This window comes from Salvia hispanica, chromosome 1, assembly GCF_029641045.1.
Source record: "Salvia hispanica isolate PSC_SH4W2 chromosome 1, Shi_PSC_v1, whole genome shotgun sequence".
In the NCBI taxonomy this organism is placed as follows: Eukaryota; Viridiplantae; Streptophyta; class Magnoliopsida; order Lamiales; family Lamiaceae; genus Salvia; species Salvia hispanica.
The window spans coordinates 32,226,818-32,245,670 of record NC_142692.1 but is presented as its reverse complement, the minus strand read 5'-3'; the positions used below and the strand labels follow the sequence as shown (position 1 = coordinate 32,245,670).

The 18,853-nt window shown below is 41.0% G+C and overlaps 2 protein-coding genes across 4 annotated transcripts; both read left to right on the top strand.

Annotated features, from left to right (window-relative positions):
- The first annotated feature begins 2,335 nt into the window (after window positions 1-2,335).
- On the top strand, window positions 2,336-12,904 carry LOC125223548 (methyltransferase, putative (DUF21)). Of its 2 annotated transcripts, none has more exons than XM_048126744.2 (12): window positions 2,336-2,762; window positions 10,133-10,209; window positions 10,297-10,380; window positions 10,475-10,588; window positions 10,818-10,904; window positions 11,016-11,155; window positions 11,247-11,334; window positions 11,462-11,535; window positions 11,626-11,738; window positions 12,007-12,239; window positions 12,350-12,396; window positions 12,494-12,904. In XM_048126744.2, exons 1-12 carry the CDS (start codon window positions 2,585-2,587, stop codon window positions 12,570-12,572), a joined length of 1,314 nt encoding a protein of 437 aa, XP_047982701.1. In that variant the 5' UTR covers window positions 2,336-2,584; the 3' UTR covers window positions 12,573-12,904. The 2 variants fall into 2 exon arrangements, with proteins under 2 accessions (XP_047982701.1, XP_047982702.1); XM_048126745.2 differs by having other exon boundaries at window positions 2,632-2,772.
- An 875-nt stretch (window positions 12,905-13,779) lies between these two features.
- On the top strand, window positions 13,780-18,592 carry LOC125223543 (flavodoxin family protein / radical SAM domain-containing protein). Of its 2 annotated transcripts, none has more exons than XM_048126738.2 (9): window positions 13,780-14,720; window positions 15,433-15,548; window positions 15,823-15,998; window positions 16,362-16,552; window positions 16,692-16,778; window positions 17,097-17,254; window positions 17,333-17,543; window positions 17,639-17,783; window positions 18,267-18,592. In XM_048126738.2, the coding sequence occupies exons 1-8, from the start codon at window positions 13,839-13,841 to the stop codon at window positions 17,777-17,779; spliced, it is 1,962 nt and encodes a 653-aa protein (XP_047982695.1). In that variant the 5' UTR covers window positions 13,780-13,838; the 3' UTR covers window positions 17,780-17,783; window positions 18,267-18,592. The 2 variants fall into 2 exon arrangements, with proteins under 2 accessions (XP_047982695.1, XP_047982696.1); XM_048126739.2 differs by having other exon boundaries at window positions 13,781-14,720; window positions 18,311-18,592.
- Window positions 18,593-18,853: the final 261 nt, after the last annotated feature.

Below are 18,853 nucleotides of genomic sequence, written 5' to 3'. Positions count from 1 at the left end.
ACTATAAATTATGTGAACCTTATGTTATTTCAACAAAATCAATGTATGTTATTTCCACAAACTCAGAAAGTGAGTGTTATTTTCTCACCCGATTCGAGTTTTAGCCTTACAAGAATCATACCATTAGAGCATCCCCAATGGTCGGCTAGCGACCGGCTAGCGGATTCGCGGCGCTGGCCGATCGGCTAGCCGAACCATTGGAGGCGGCCAGCCAGAAATCGGCGAGCCGATCGGCGTGGGCTGGCCGATCGCTCGGCGCTGGCCGATGCGCTGACCGCCATTGTGGCGGCCCGATCGGCCAGCGCCCGAATTTTGTTTTTTTTTAAAAAAAAAAAAAAACCTATATAAACGCGATTTTCGTTTCATTCTCATTTGCACCACTTGTTTTAACGAGTTTTCTCTCTCTCTAACTTTCTGTACAAGAGCATCATCGAGCGATGGATCACAACAACGAGTCCAGTCCAGCGACGAGTGGATCTCAGACTCCCACGGTACCTGTGGGATCTGGATAGGGCCAGATGGGCGGGCAGATAGGCCCAGGGTTTAACGTCCCTTGGGGGCAGTTGATGCGGATGATGGCCGGTGCGACGGGGGGGATGCAGGGGGGGGAACCAGGGGGGTATGCTGTGGGGGATGCCGGGCGGGGGGCAGGGGAGCCAGGGGAGCGGCGGGCAGTCCGCGCCGGGGTGGGGAGGTATGCCCCAGATGCAGCAGCAGATGCTGCAACAGATGATGTGGCAGGGAGGGATGCAGCACGGTATGCATGGGGGGATGCAGGGGTCACCGTGGGGGGACACGGTCTATCGTCCCTCTCTGGATTTTTTGACGGCTTCGTCTCACACGTCGACCCCAGTGGAGACGCAGTTCACTGGCGATGACCTTTTGTCATTGCATGACATGGGGATCGATCTCGGCGATCCGGACACTCTCGTTCCAGCGGGGCGGGCCGCGGCGAAGAAGAAGAAGACGAGGGGGAAGGCCAAGGCGGTCAGCGAGTCGTCGCAGCCCGTTGTTGACGACACCTCCGGCCGGAGGGAGAGGACGGAGGATGAGTACGCTGGGGTGGCCAGGGGGTGGTTGGAGGTGTGCGATGATCCGCTGGTTGCGAACAATTCGCAACCAGCGGGTCGTCAACATGTGGGCGAAGATTAGAGCTGCCTGCAGGAGGCATTACCCGCACGGGAAGGACTTCAGCGGGGAGGAGGTCCGGAAGGGGTGGGAGCGCATCAGGGCCGCGGTCGACCGTTTTTCGGCGTTGTACGCCAATGCCTCCGTCAGCTCACTAGTGGGCAGAATGAGGAGGACGCCCAGAGGATAGCCGAGAGTCAGTTCCCCTTGGCGGGGACGTACAAGGAGTTCCACTTCTGGGAGTGCTTTTTGTTGCTGAAGGACTCCGAGAAGTTCCGTGCGGGGTGCGACGCTGGGTGGCCGAAGAAGTAGAGACTGAACTATACCGGCGACTACAGCGGCAGCAGCGGCGGATCCCACGACCTCCCCCCGGATGTTGAGGAGTTTCCATCCCCTCCTTCATTTGCTGGTCGCCCCCGTCCGGTTGGACAGAAGCGGGCGCAACGGGCTGCGAGGGGCGGATCCCCCCTATCGCCCCGCGAGGTACAGTCCTCCGCCCTCCCACCCGCCCCACTCGAGTACACTCTCCATTCGCGTAACCATACGCGGGATCAGATGTACAAAGTCTTCCAAGATTGGAAGGCCGCCACTGACCCCACGGAGAAGATGTTTCTTCACTCGATGCTCGAGAGCATGCGGGTTGATTTGGATGTCGCGAGGGCACGGCTAGGGGGTTCCGACGTGGGCTCAGATACCACGGGTGGCGGCAGTGGCGGCGGCGACGGCGACGAGGAGTAGAGAGTGGCGGGGCTCGTGTGTGGAAACCTTTTTTTTTTAAAAAAAATCATGTTTTGTACTTTTTTTTAATGGAATGGATTAATTTTCCCGTATATGTGTCGTAAATTTAATTCCGTAATTTAATCGTAATTTTAATTCCGTAAATGTAGTATATTTTGAATTATTTTTATTGCGGCTGGCCTATGGTTAACCTATGGCTGGCCTAAATCTGATGTGGCAGGTGTATTTTTAGTACTGCTGACGTGGCACAGAGAGAGAATGATTGGCCTATTGTTGGCCTATTTAGCATTGCAGATGCTCTTATCTTTTTTTTTTCCAAATCACAGTACTACAAGTCTACATAAAATCATAAATACTTACTCCAAATACTACTATCGAGTTTATGATTTTATTTGATAATTATTCCAAAATAAGCCTAAAACAAAGTAAGACAAGATGAAAAAACTCATTATAGTAAGAAGAACAAAAGATTCACCCACCAAAGGAGTTTGCTCCAATTTTTATATTGGTTCCGAGCCCCGACCACCAAATCAACGAAAAATGCAATCTTTCTCAAGAAAAAGTTAAAAAAATCAGAAAAAAGTAAACCCGAAAGCTTGGAGTCGAGTAGGATACAGACAGGCATATCAGCACAAACTGCAGATTTTGTCCCTCTTTTCAGGAAGTGCGTGCCGGAACGCACAAACCCACTGACTGTGTGTGCGGCTGAGGGAAATAGATGGCTGATGATGTGCCTTGCTGCGATACCAAGTTTTTTCTGTATGTGATTATAATCATAGGGCTGGTGCTGTTTGCTGGGATGATGGCTGGTCTCACTCTTGGCCTCATGTCTCTTGGCCTTGTCGACCTCGAGGTTATTAGCAAATCAGGCCGCCCTCAAGATCGCAAACATGCTTGTACTGTCCAGTATTACTCTCCCTCTATCTCTTGTTTAACTTATTGATGTTGTGATTTTACTATGTTTTTGATGGTTTGGGTTTGTGGGATTTTGTTTGTTTTTTGGGGTTTGTGTTGCTGTGGACTTGATTCTGTAGCTCTGGATCATTTTTGTTTGTTGTTTTTTTCATTGATTGTTATTGAATACTCACTTCGAAGCTGAATTGCCTGTGTTGGTTTGTTGATTGGCTGGGATTAGAGTTCTTGAGCTACATTTGATTTTGCCCTTTCTGGAGTTTGGTGATTTGGGTTTGTGGGATTCTGTTTGTTTTTGGGTTTTTGGGGTTTGTGTTGCTGTGGACTTGATTTTGTAGCTCTGGATCATTTTTGGACTTTTGGCTGCTTGCTAAATCAATGATTGTTATTGAATGCTCACTTTGAAGCTGAATTGCTTGTGTTGGTTTGTTGATCGGTTGGGTTTAGAGTTCTTGAGCTATATACGCTTTTGCCCATTCTTGAAGATCTTGTTGATTTGTAGTACTTTTTTTCTGTTCTAGCTAAATCCTGAACTCCTAAAATTTGATTTTGCTAAGCTTGGTGTAAGGTGACAATTAGCCCAGAATACACAAGTAATACAAGTCTACAACTAAATCTAACTACTCCTGGATCAAGCTATCTCAGATCTGGTTGAGCACACCTGAAACACTTAACACACAGATTAAATTCGTTCACCTCAAGAACATATGAAAAAGATTCAGAGTGAACACAAAGAAACAGCTAAGAGATCAAAGATAAAACGTAGGCTCAAGTTGCACCAGGTACAACTGCACAGGCCTATAATCCGACCCTCAGTCCCTTGTTCACCGATTGATTTGCCCGGTCAGGAGAAACTATAGCAGATCCCAGATCTGCTTCACAGTATCCACCACGCCCTAGATTCAGCAATCCTCTCTGATTGCAGTCAAGAACTAGAACCCTAGCTCCAGCAAATCACCACACTTGAACTTCCTCAGACACTCAAGAAAACCCCCAAATACACGGTCAGGTTCCTTAGACCAGAAACCAGAGGTTTCCTTTCTCAAGCACTCCCTCGCTCACAGACTCAGTGTATACACACGCAGGAACACGAGAGGAGATCTACAATCTCTCAAGCTAACAGCACAGAGAGATTCACACAGAGGAAGAAGCAACAAACCCTAGAACAACTCGAAGAAGAGAAGAGGCAAACGCTGGATTAATCTGAAGAGAGAGAGAGGGCCAAGAAGTATATATATGACACAGCTCTCACACCCCAATCACGCCAGGTCACTAGAAGGGTTAGATAGGTGAAGTGGGCTAGGGCCTTGACTACAACAGGCCAACACTCTTGGGCTGGTTACAAGTGAAGCAGACCGGCCCATTAGCAATAGGCCCACTATATTACATTTCTCCACCTTGGGCCTTATCAAAACCAGTGAGGAACTTGGCCTGTGCTTTTCATCATCGCCTAATGATGCCTGCCAAGCCAAACACTAAGCAGACATCATCCCCACAGTGCATTTATCACAGTTATACAAGTATAGCAAACAGAAAATACACAAAGGGTGTATACCTGACCAATTTACCTATCCAGAGTCAATGTGGAGCTTTCTGATGCATGTGAGCATCTTTTCCACTGAGAGGCACTTGGTCCCCATATCAGCTGGATTATTGTCAGTGTGAATCTTCTCAAGCAGAACTTCTCCTTTCTCTACTATGTCTCTGATGAAGTGAAACCTTACATCAATGTGCTTGGTCCTGTCATGAAAAACAGGATTCTTGCACACTTGTATGGCTGACTGGCTATCAGAGAAGACAACAATGGGTTGCTTGAGGAATTTCAGTTCACCCATTACTCCTTTTAGCCACAAAGCCTCTTTCATTGCCTCTGTAATAGCAATGTATTCAGACTCAGTAGTGGAGAGAGCCACAATATGTTGCAATTGTGACTTCCAGCTCACACAAGATCCTCCAAGTGTGAAAACATAAGAGGTAGTGGACTTCCTCTTATCCCTGTCATTGGCATAGTTTGAATCTACAAAACCACAAAGGTTAGTATCATCTGTACACTTAGAAAAATTCAAACCATAATGAGCAGTGTGTTTGAGATATCTCAGTAACCACTTAAGTGCTTCCCAGTGTGGCTGTCCTGGGTTAGACATGTATCTTGATAGGCATGACACAGAGTAAGCAATGTCAGGCCTTGTGCTCACCATCAAGTACATAACTGACCCTATTGCATTTGAATAAGGAACACTCCTCATTCTTTGAATCTCACTCTCATCCTTGGGACACTGGTCCTTACTGAGAATGAAATGTGCAGCCAAGGGAACAGTGGTGGGCTTAGCATCCACCATATTAAACTTACTGAGAATCTTCTTTACATATGAACTTTGGCTGAGAGTCAGCTCCTTCTTCTTCCTGTTTCTTATGATATCAATGCCCAAGATTTTTTGAGCATCACCTAAATCCTTCATATCAAAGTTAGTAGCAAGCATATCTTGAACATGTTTGACAGCAGAAGAACTAGGACTCATAATAAGCATGTCATCAACATACAAAAGAAGAAAAACAGGAACAGAACCAAGATTTTTGAAATATAGACAATGATCAAAAGCACTTCTAGAGAAACCTAGGGACTGCATACATTGATCAAACTTAATATTCCACCTTCTAGGAGACTGTTTCAAACCATACAAAGCCTTTTTCAAGAGACACACATGATCAGGGTATTTAGGGTCAACAAACCCTTCAGGTTGGCTCATGTAAATAGGCTTATCAAGATCACCATGTAAGAAGGCAGTTTTAACATCCATTTGTTTGAGATCCCAGTCAAAAAAAGCACATAAAGCAAGCATTAACCTAACAGTTGTAAATTTAACTACAGGGGCAAAGATTTCAGTGTAGTCTACCCCCTCTTGTTGAGTGAAGCCTTTTGCAACCAATCTGGCCTTGTATCTTAGGCCATTCAGTTCCTGCTTCAGCTTGAACAGCCACCTGCACTCAACAATAGTACAATCTTTAGGTCTAGGAACTAAAATCCAGGTCTTATTCAGAATTAAAGATTTCATCTCATCCTCCATGGCAATCAGCCACTTTGGGTAAAACAAGGATTTGAGAGCCTGTTTGTATGACTGGGGCTCATCTCCATCTGATTCATGAACATTGAAAGCCAAAGCTATCAAGTTCATCTCATCACCCCATCTCTTGGGTGGTCCAATGTTTGTCCTCCTAGTTCTATCCCTGGCCAAAAGATAGTCTCTGGGAACAACTACAGAATCAGATTGTATCTCTTGAGCCTCATCAGCATCTGATTGAAGATCATCAGACCCAGGTGCTGGATCAGTTTCATCCTGTTGGGAATTTTCATTCTGCACAAATTCTGAGGTTAGTGTACCCTCCACCTCATTAGAGGCAAGCTCCACCTCAGTTGAGGCATCATTAGGCTTAGAGACATTAGAATCAAGCAAGCAAGGAAATTCAGATTCATTAAAAATCACATCCCTACTAATTGCAACTTTGAAACCAGGCTCATCTCTAAGCCATATTCTGTAGCCCTTCACACCATCTGGATAACCCAAGAAGATGCCCTTCCTGGATCTTGGTTCAAGCTTGTCAGTCTTTGAATGTACAAATGCACTGCATCCAAAAACTCTAAGATGTGAAAGGTTAGCAGGTTTTCCCCAAAAAACAGACTCAGGATACTTTCCCTTTAAGGGAACAGAGGGGGACCTATTAACAAGGTAAGCAGCAGTATTAATAGCTTCACCCCAGAACTTTTTTGACAAACCACTCAAAGAAAGAAGGCATCTGACTCTATCAAGCAAGGTCCTGTTCATTCTCTCAGCAACACCATTCTGTTGAGGGGTGTAAGGGACAGTCTTATGTCTTCTAATCCCAGATTTAGCACACAACTCATCCATTTGCTGATTACAAAATTCCAGACCATTGTCAGTCCTAAGAGTCCTAACCTTTCCTCTAGTTTGGTTTTCAATCAAACACAGCCAATTTTTAAACTTTTCAAAGACATCAGATTTGTTTTTCAACAAGAACACCCAAACTTTCCTTGAAAAATCATCAACAATAGACAGGAAATAAGAGTACCCCCCATGAGTAGTAACAGAAGCAGGCCCCCATACATCAGCATGCAAATAGTCAAGGATATCACTGCTGGAACAGGTAGGCACAGAGGAAGGAAAGGCAACTTTGTGTTGCTTTCCCTTTACACAAACATCACAGAAGGGTAAAGGCATACTAACATCATTATCAGATAAAACACCATCTTTGCACAGAATATGCATGCCTTTTTCACTCATATGTCCTAGCCTATTATGCCAAAGCACAGTACTATTTATTTTAACAGCATTGGCAACAGGTAAATCACATAAGGGCACAGCAGAGCAGACATAGAGATTGTTCTTCTTAACAGCCTTAAACAAGCATAGAGAGCCCTTAAAGATTTTCATAACCCCACTTCCCCATCTGCCTTCCAACCCTTCTGACTCCAGGGCAGAGCAGGACAGGAGATTGTAGTAGAGGCTAGGCACATATTTCACATTCTTCAAAGTATAAGTAGTGCCTGAGTCAAATTTCAGGCAAACTTCCCCAATTCCTTCAATCCTGCACTGCTTGTTGTTGGCCATGGACACAAAACTATTAGTGACAGGAGTTAAAACAGAGAAAAGATCTTTGAAGGGAGAAATATGATAAGTACATCCTGAGTCAACAAGCCATTCATACTTGTTGATCACAGTATTCAGGGAAGCATTTACAGAGGTAATATCACAGTGCATAAAACAAGTACCATTCTCATCATCAGATTTGACTAGGCTTACCACCATGTCAGAATCTACCTTTTTGTTCTTTTTCAATGGACACTCCTTACTAAAATGTCCAAGTTCATGGCACTTAAAGCACCTCCTAGACTTTTTATAGTCTTGAGAGGAGGACCTTGACTTGCTTCTGTGATTCTTCCTATTTCCCTTTTCAGAGGACTTGTCACTGGAAGATTTGTCCTTTGATTTGGTGTTGGATCTTCCTCTAACCTGCAAAGCCTTATCAAGAGCAGCTTTAGTATCAGACTTCTCTTTCAATTCCAGTTCCTTTGATTTTAAGGCACTGACAATCATGTCTAAGGTAGCATCATCTCTACCATACTTGATTGCTGCCTTAACATCACCATATGATTCTGGAATAGCATTCATAAGAGCAATGGTTGTATAGTTATCAATATTCTTGTCCCCAGATCTCTTAATATCTAACACAAGTTTTGAAAAACAGTCAAGATTTTCATCAATGTCCTTAGACAAATCCAGTTTGAACTTAAAAAGTTTTTCAAGCAAGTACATGCGATTGGACAAAGAAGTTTCAGTATACAACTCATCAAGTTTATCCCAAAGGGCTTTTGCAGAATCAACAACACCAACTTTCCTTATAACAGAATCACTCAAGCTCAAGATAATAGTAGATAAGGCTAACTCATTCATTTCAGCCTGTTTGGTAGGGTCTTCGATGGTAGAGCCATCCACTGCTTTATAGACTTTCTGCTGAACCAGAACACACTTCAACTTTTGCTTCCAAATACTGAAATCAGCTTTCCCATTAAAGGGAACAAGGCCAAAGGGGAGGTTAGACATTATAGAAAAACCAAGAAGAAACAGGAGAGCAAAAAGAGACAGAAGCAAGAAGAAGACAGAGACTACTGGAAGAGGAAACTAGAAGAAACACCAGACAAAAGCAGTAGAAGTTACACAACAATGCATCTAGGTCAGGATTTCCTAGTTCACAAACACTTGATTGATCAAGGGCGCAGGGGTTCACTGACAAAGATTCTCAGCTTTGTTGCAACCACACGTTTTAAAACTTCTACTGACAAAACAGGTACACACCGGAAACCAAAACCAGCAGAAACAAGAAATCAACCAAGAAAAAACCAAGCAGAGCCCAAGAACCAAAACAGAGAAAACAGAGAACGCAGCGGAAAACCAGAAGAGCAGCCTTAAAAAGAAAAAGAAAACAATACCAGAGCAAGAGATCGAAATAGAGATCTCTTGTATTACCAAGTCAATCCGCACACAGGAATGAGGCGAGAAAAAGAGCACGAACCCTTGAATTGAGTCCAAAACCTTGGCTCTGATGCCACTGTAAGGTGACAATTAGCCCAGAATACACAAGTAATACAAGTCTACAACTAAATCTAACTACTCCTGGATCAAGCTATCTCAGATCTGGTTGAGCACACCTGAAACACTTAACACACAGATTAAATTCGTTCACCTCAAGAACATATGAAAAAGATTCAGAGTGAACACAAAGAAACAGCTAAGAGATCAAAGATAAAACGTAGGCTCAAGTTGCACCAGGTACAACTGCACAGGCCTATAATCCGACCCTCAGTCCCTTGTTCACCGATTGATTTGCCCGGTCAGGAGAAACTATAGCAGATCCCAGATCTGCTTCACAGTATCCACCACGCCCTAGATTCAGCAATCCTCTCTGATTGCAGTCAAGAACTAGAACCCTAGCTCCAGCAAATCACCACACTTGAACTTCCTCAGACACTCAAGAAAACCCCCAAATACACGGTCAGGTTCCTTAGACCAGAAACCAGAGGTTTCCTTTCTCAAGCACTCCCTCGCTCACAGACTCAGTGTATACACACGCAGGAACACGAGAGGAGATCTACAATCTCTCAAGCTAACAGCACAGAGAGATTCACACAGAGGAAGAAGCAACAAACCCTAGAACAACTCGAAGAAGAGAAGAGGCAAACGCTGGATTAATCTGAAGAGAGAGAGAGGGCCAAGAAGTATATATATGACACAGCTCTCACACCCCAATCACGCCAGGTCACTAGAAGGGTTAGATAGGTGAAGTGGGCTAGGGCCTTGACTACAACAGGCCAACACTCTTGGGCTGGTTACAAGTGAAGCAGACCGGCCCATTAGCAATAGGCCCACTATATTACACTTGGACTCCTAAATTGAGTTATGTGGTTTGTCCTATTTCGTCCTATATGTCAATTTGCTTAGGATTTCTGTGTTTGTGAGCTTTTTCTGCCTTGTTATGTTAATTACATAGTTGATGCCGAAAATCATGCCATTTCCTTTGTGCCTCCTTTTATACTGTAGCTCCATACTTCTAAATGCTTTATTTCTGGAGTAGCAATATTGACCTGCAAAGGATCTAGGGATGATCCAGTGTAGCAGCTCGTGACAAGAGAATAATCGGGTGTCATGCTATTCCAGACAAGATCTGATTTGTGTTAAGCTATAGTTGAAGTGGAGAATGTGCTTAAGTATATGGTGTTTCTGCTTGCAATTCTTCTTCTTCTTTTTTTATCTCTATAAATGACAATAATTATATTTGACAGCTAAAATACTTCCAGTGGTGAAAAATCAACACCTCTTGCTTTGCACACTCTTGATTGGCAACTCTTTAGCAATGGAGGTTTGTGTATTATCTGTTATGGCATTCGTATTCTTGGTGGTAGTTCTGTGTGTAGGTAACCAGACATTATGTGTTTTTTCCTTGTAGTCACTTCCCATATTCTTGGACAAGCTTGTGCCCCCTTGGGCTGCAATCCTGGTATCAGTCACACTCATCCTCATGTTTGGCGAGGTGGTTGAATCTGCAACTTTACTGAACAAAGTCAAATTTAGGATCAAATAGTATACTCTGTTGGCACAGTTCTAACATTTCCATCTTACTGAAGATATTACCTCAAGCAATTTGTACACGTTATGGGTTAACAGCTGGAGCAACTGCGGCGCCCTTTGTCCAACTTCTTCTTTGGGTGTTCTTCCCTATTGCATATCCAATTAGTAAGGTAATTGAATCGAAGGTTGATATTCAAATACGTTAAACTTTTCCAGTCATATATTTTCCTACTTTTAATGAATTTATAGGAAGATATCATCAGATTAAAGTTGTAGAAGTTTGCTCTTTTTTCGAGACTGCACGAAGAAGAAGTTACATGTGAATCCTTCAGATCGTGGAATTCACCAAAAGTGGTCATTTTGTATCTTTATTACTCAAAAACCTTTGTTTGCTTGTAGATCCTTGACTGGATGTTGGGTAAGGGGCATGCTGCTCTACTGCGCAGAGCCGAGCTGAAAACTTTTGTTGATTTCCATGGCAACGAGGTATGTCATGATGATCGAGGCTGCAATTAGTTCCCCTAAAATGAATTATGTTTTGGAAGATGTCATTAGTTTTATTGGCAAAGCTAAACTAGTATCAATTTGCACTCATAGGCTGGAAAAGGAGGGGATTTGACACATGATGAGACGACAATAATAGCTGGGGCACTGGAATTGACTGCGAAGACTGCCAAGGATGCCATGACTCCTATAGCAAAGGCATTCTCCATTGATCTCGATGGAACTCTTAATTTGTGAGTTTAGCATTTCCTATCAGATGAAACTAATCTGTCATTCGTGATATCAGTCCCTCTAACTTTATCCCCACTCCCTAATCCTCTACAGGGAGACATTGAATGCTATAATGACAATGGGCCACAGTCGAGTTCCTGTGTACTATAAAAACCAAAATAATATCATTGGCCTCATCTTGGTAACTTTCATGTTTTTTGCTACAGTTAATGAATTAACAATCGCTGTTTGTTTATCCTTCCGTATGTTCACATGATGTGATTTGCACCGTGTGAACAGAGGCTAATATCTGTCTTTACCGCGTCCAGGTTAAAAACCTCCTTGCAGTCGACCCTGATGATTCAGTTCCTCTAAGGAAAATGTTAATAAGAAAAATTCCTCGGTGAGATACACTTTTTCCTATTACCAGTTCTAACTATTAGCGGCTGTTCGTGATACTCGTGGCTAATTCTTCTCCTCGTACAACTCTCAGAGTCTCGGAAAACATGCCCCTTTATGATATTCTGAATGAATTCCAAAAGGGTCACAGCCACATCGCTGTCGTGTATAGGGATTCAAAAGATACACTCCAGAAAACCAAAGAAGGTAACATTTATCTGCATGATGATGCAAAACAGATTTCATATGTTCCTTTGATGCAACCTTAAATGGAAAATAAGCAATTTCTTCTCAGCAAACATGATATGATTTTTTAAGCTCGTTTTCTGCCATTTTTGCTCCTTGACTGACTACTTGACATCGACACTTTTAGCTATAGCAACTCAACCATCACACTAGTACTAATTTTTATGTTGAATTTGCATGGTTTTCTGCTGGATTTGTGAAAATCACATAATATTGTGTCCCAATGCAGAGAATCATATATTTGCAATAAAAACCGTCACCCATGATGCCGACTCAGTCATGAATAAGTCTGACGATCAAGTCAAGAAAAGCCCTCCAGCGACTCCTGCTTTCAAGAAGAGGCACAAAGGCTGCTCCTTTTGCATTTTAGATTTAGAAACCTCACCGATCCCCGAGTTTCCACCCGATCAAGAAGTAGTTGGTGTCATCTCCATGGAAGATGTGATTGAAGAGCTTCTTCAGGTTCCCTTTTACATTTGTATTCTGTCTGTAAACTAGTCTATCAAACGATCATTGCAGTTTTGATGTTGCTTCTCTTGGCTTACGTTAAATCTTTAACCTTGTTCTTTCAGGAGGAGATACTTGACGAAACAGATGAGTATGTAAACATACACAATAGGTAAGTAATGCCTTATGCCATTGTTCAAATAACTGTGAAATTACACTTGAAAATTCACATGATATTATCAAATTGATTTGTTTTGTCTCTGTTGCAGGATAAAAATAAACATGAATGCTGCTTCTCAGGATAAGACTCCTGATTCGAACTTGATTCAATCTACAACTCCGGTTTGAAGCTGTTGTCCGATTCAACGGGTGCTGCGCATTAACACATTGTAGTATATAAGCTCATATAGTTGCCAAAGACAGCTTATATAAGTCTTATATGTTGAGAACAACCAGAAACATGAATCTGAATTATAGTGCATGTGGATGAATTAATTGCGTGTGAAATATGGGTTTAAAAACTTGTCTGTATCAATATACCTGCATTTTAATTCCCATTAAACTTGTATCAGTTTATGGTTTGGCACTTTGGCTAGGCTATATTTATGCATAATTGTATACTCGTTAAACCATTCTCTTTCTTGAAAGAGAAAAGTAATCGATTCCAGATTTACATGTTTTATGGTGAGTGGGGATAAACCTTTTTGTTTATAATGTTTCAATTTTCAAACGTTGAGGTATTTAATTATACTACCCTTTTTTACTTGTTTCTAAATTCTAATAAAATTCAATTAAAGTTATGAGAACATGTTTAAAATGTTAAAAATTTATAAACAGGTAAAAATAGAAATTATGATATATCCGTACTAGTTTTTTTTAACATGCAAATTCGTCAAAATACATGCTTCACAGATCACAATATACTGAACATGTACTGTATTTTATTTTATGAAAAAGTCTTATCAATAAATTCACTGTTTCACATGCTTCTTCACACACATTTGAAGGGTGTTTACTTTGGTTAATAACTTATATACATATATCAATCTAATTCACCATATAACTTGATGGATTGAACATCTCTGAGCTCGTTCATTCATACAATCCTTCAAATAATCTATGTTACCAGTACTATTATCAATTTTAACCTCTCGACTAATATACTTGTCCGTCCAAAAAAAATACATGTACCAACAACTACTAATCCAAATAAAGAAACTTGTAGGGTGGGACACAATTGAAAATATTGTTGTTGGTTCGCTAACAAAGATAATGCGATGACCAGACTTAACAATGAATGGTGATGGAAGAACGAAAGCCTCAACCCTGAAGGGTTGGAGCGAGCAGACTGCCGTAAGATCGACAACAGCTTTATGGGCCGACGATGGGATAATTCGAGCCCAAACCCAATTCACCTTTATTAAGAAGTGCATTCCTATTTCATTAACATTTCATTTAACTATTGCTATTATCACTAGGAGATGATTATACTATTGAGTTGGGCTTCAAAAAAGATTTAATTTTGGAGTAAAAGCTAATTCAGTTGCCCTTTTTCCTTAAATCTCATGTAAACCCACAAAAAATATTCGAAAACCCCAAACTTGAAACCTGCAAATGCCGCTCCCGTCGTCGCTCTCGCTCCCTCCCGCTCGCATCACCCTCCTCACTCTCCTCTCCGCCTCCGCGGCCCTCTACTTCCTCCACAAATCCCTCAATCGCCGCCGCCTCCGCGCCGTCGCAGGAACCGGCTGCGGATGCCACAACCACGCTCCTCCCAAAAGGGGCAAGCTCTTCTTCCTATCGCAGACCAACACTTCCAAAGCCCTCGCCCAGCGCCTCCACACTCTCCTCACCCTCAGCAACATCCCCTTTGATCTCGTCGATCCCAAAGACTACGAGCCTGAGGATTTATGCAAGGAAACCCTCGTCTTGGTCGTCGCCTCGACGTGGGAGAACGGTGGGCCTCCACAAGATGGGGCCTTTTTGGTGAATTGGCTCGCCGAGAGCGCTGAGGATTTTCGGGTTGGGGCGCTCGTGCTCAAGGAGTGCAGATTTGCTGTTTTTGGGGTGGGGAGTGGGAGTTATGGGGGCACGTTTAATGCCGTGGCTAGAGATGTTGCGGCGAAACTGAGGAAGCTTGGGGGTAGAGAGCTGGTGGAGTTGGGGGAAGGGGATGTGGATTTGGGGGATTTGGATGGGGTGTTTGATCTGTGGAGTCAGAAGATTGTTGGGGTTTTGAATGGTAATATAGAAGAAAATGATCAGGGTTTGGGAAATTATGTAGCTGGGAGTGAGAGTGAAGGTGAATACAGCGAGGAAGATGATGAGGAGGATGTGGAAGAGTCTGATGTTGTTGATCTTGAGGATATTGCGGGAAAGGGACCTTCAAGAAGATCAGCAGTGGAAGCTAAGGCCAATGGGAAAGTGAATGGACATGCTGCGAATGGGGAGAAAGAAATGGTGACTCCTGTAATAAGGGCAAATTTAGAGAAGCAGGTAAAAACTTGTATATGAATTGGCTAATTCGGATGAGTTAGGACTTAGGAATTCAGGTTTTTGAGTTTTTCATCGTTATGTTCATATCTGTTGAAGATTTATTCATATTTGCTTTTTTGCTGTACTTATGAATTGCTAGGGTATTCTGCTTTATGTCTCTTTCCGGACTTCAATTAGCTCTTGCCTAGTTATGTACTGTTATTCATTAATACTTTTGTTGGCCAGTGTATTCCATGATTCCAGTATATACTATATAGCCAATCAAGCTCATGTGGTGTATAACTTTTGATAGTTGATATATACCTAGTTAAAATTTACCGAGTTTGTATGATTTTTATCCCTAACTTATTGTGATTGTTTGATATTGATATGTCTATGAAGTTTCAGAAGTAAAATAGTTTTGCAATTCATACTTAAGAAGTTGCCACCATTCAGATGGAGTTTCATGTATTAGTTGATTATGAATTAGAAACCTGTCACAGACTCACAATATAGAAACAAAAAACTATTTATGTATAGGCTAACAACCTGACTCCAGGTTGATCTTCCCATCTTAAAGCCCCTTAAAAGAATACCTAACGTACCTTTAATCTTATCATTGTGTTGATTCATAATCAGTCAACATAATTTTGTGTTACATGCGCTTCAAATACTATTGTGGTCTCTTTCTATTACATGAACTACTATCTTAACTGGTTGATATTGGTGGCAGGGGTATAAAGTAATTGGCTCTCACAGTGGGGTTAAGATTTGTAGATGGACCAAGTCTCAGCTTAGAGGACGTGGTGGATGTTACAAGCACTCGTTTTATGGCATTGAGAGTCACAGGTATATTTAATAGTGTTTGTGTTGTGGGTTTTATTTAACATGGAGGTTTTGGATTATGTTTATATCATGTACTACACAAACTATCGGATCCACATATGCGATTTCAGTTATTCATTTTCTTGAGCTCTAAAGCTACTCAACTTATTTCTGAGAAAACAAAAATACTATTCTAATTGCCTCTACGAGATTAACTGTGTTCCATTTTAGTATCAATGATTTTCCTTGAATTTAGTAGAAGTTTCATTCTGTGTTATGACTTTGATTACATCTCTAGGTGCATGGAGGCTACTCCTAGTTTAGCATGTGCAAACAAATGTGTCTTTTGTTGGAGACATCACACAAATCCTGTAGGGAAAAGCTGGCAGTGGAAGATGGATGATCCATTGGTCATCGTTGACACTGCAATCGATCTACATAAAAAAATGATAAAGCAAATGAAAGGAGTTCCAGGTAAGTTAAGTTAAATGTTTTTTAATTCTGAGAACTGTATCAAGAATGCTCAGATAATATATAGATTTATTAAATGTTTGCTATGGAGAGGATTAACATTTTCTGATAAAAAATTTCATGAAGATGTTTGTTGTAAATTGTAGCACTTCTATTCGAAAAGTGGTTGGCATGCTATTTTGTAGTAAATCTTGTGCCTATCTGTTTGTTTTTTCTTTGTCTTAAGCCATCTGTTTAATTCAAGGAGATAATGTATATCATTATTTTCTTTATTCATTTTGTTATCTGCATGCAGTTGCTTTGTGTGGCTTTTAGCTGATTGGTGGTATTGCTGATAATTGACTAGATTTGTTCAAATATGCACAGGGGTAAAGGCAGAGCTTCTGGCCGAAGGTCTTTCTCCTAGACATTGTGCCTTATCTCTTGTTGGTGAACCTATCATGTATCCTGAGATCAACATTCTTGTTGATGAGCTACACAGGAGGCACATCTCTACCTTTCTTGTGACTAATGCTCAGTTTCCTGAAAAAATTATGGCATTGAAGCCTATCACACAGGTGTGCTTTTTCTGTCGTCTTTTTTATATTGGTTTTAGTGAAAAACGTGTTTTGAGAAGACCATAGAAGCCTGGATGGCAATTTTTATCCAGATTGATGACAGATGAGTTCTAACACCTTTTCTACATGGATTATACAGCTGTATGTGAGTGTAGATGCTGCAACTAAGGATAGCTTGAAGGCTATTGATAGACCACTCTTCAGCGACTTCTGGGAGAGATTTCTTGTGAGTACATTAGTACTACTAGATGGTGTATTTGAATTTATAAGTCATATTGCTGTTATGAATTATAATTGTGTTAGATACTATTTTGGCAGGAGAAATTCAGAAATCTTTATCCATCTTTTGTCCAGAAAAATAAATGCGAGCTTTAAAATCATCCAACAATTAACTTTTAAAATCACCCAACAGTAACTTTTATAACTTTTACCATTTATAATTTTATTGTAATTCTTTTACTCTATTCTGTCATATCATAATCACAAATCTGTGTTTTTTTTGTTATAACACATCTAAGTTGAGGTATTTCGAAATGAATGTCAGGACTCTTTGAAAGCACTAAAAGAGAAGCAACAGCGCACTGTCTACCGCTTGACATTAGTAAAAGGTTGGAATACAGAAGATATAGATGCTTATTCCAGCCTATTTGATGTTGGAAATCCCGATTTTATTGAAATTAAAGGGGTGACATACTGTGGATCGTAAGATTCTCTCCCATACTAATGCTCTTTTTGTCTTTTGCTTTTGTTTCTTATTTCACAAGAAGAACTCTGTTACAGGTCAGCCACATCGAAGCTAACAATGGAAAATGTCCCCTGGCATAAGGATGTAAAAGAGTTTTCAGAAGCCATTGCTCGAAAGAGCAATGGGGCATATGAGGTTGCTTGTGAGCATGTCCACTCGTGTTGTGTTCTTTTGGCGAAAGTCGACAAATTTAAAGTCAACGGCCAGTGGCATACATGGATAGACTATGAGAAGTTCCACAACCTGGTCCGTAATTCAGCATAGTTTCTACATGCCTCATAGTTTTGTTTTTTTTTAAGTTTTTTTTTTATTGATGATATTTGTCTGGTTTTGAACTGAAGGTATTAACTGGAGAGCCATTTACCAGTAACGATTACATGGCTCCTACACCATCCTGGGCTGTCTATGGAGCAGAGGAAGGTGGTTTTGATCCAAAGCAATCTCGATATAGAAAAGAGCGCCACCACAAATCTGCACGCTAAACAGGTGTGTTTTGAATTTTGTCATAGATGCTGATCCATTTCATTTCATTTCATCTGGCTAGCAGTATTCACGATTATTTGTCAAAATCACTGTTTTCTTTACGGGATGTCCCATTCAATGACACATTTCTAAAAATGAAAGCACCACTCTCTCTACTATATTCTCTTTCAACTTAACATAGGAACTAAACAACAACTCATAATATTTCATGCTGAAAAGGAAATGCTTTGTTTTGATGAATTGATTTCATCACGTTTGGTGAATTTCACCTTCCTAAACACAGGAACCATGCTTATCTGTATATACAGTAGTTTGCTTATTTGTATATATACAAAAATGCTTTTTCTATATACAATGTTTATTTTATGATACTTCTCCACAATACTACTTTTTTACTAAAACCATACATCATGCCATTATTAGCAGTTCAAATTAGTTCATATGTAGTATTTGTCTATTTGATAGTACTGTTTTCTGGTCTTTCAGATTTTTTCATAACATTTGTTGCATAAATCATCACTACTCAACAGAATACTGAAGATGTCATTTTTGTAAGCGAGGCCCGCGCAGAGTTGGTAGAAGCTACTAAACGCGTTTGGTCTTTTGACTGTCGGCCAAGCAAGTATCAAGCTTTGCCTAATCTTCTCACAGCAATAGCCGTATGGGTTGAAAATTTTGAAGCTACTCCATTTTTAGATAGGTCAAGAAGTTGAAAAAAAAGCAGCTTGCTTATAATTTTGGTATAAATTTTGTGTCGAAGCCATGCTTATTTTCATATAACATGATAATTTTGTGCTGGATTTTATTATTAATGGCAGCTTGCTATATATTATTAATAGCAGTCTAAATATTTAGGTAAGTCAAGAAGTTGAAAAAAGCATCTTGCTATATTCGTTATCGATTTTGTGCTCAATTCCATGTTTATTTTCATATAACATGATAATTTTGTGTAGGTTTTATCGTGTTAAATGGAGTAGTATTATGATACTTAATTTTAATTAATTGCAGTGTAAATTTATTCAGTAATGCATTGAACATATTCAGACGTCTAAAGAACATACAAACAACAATTA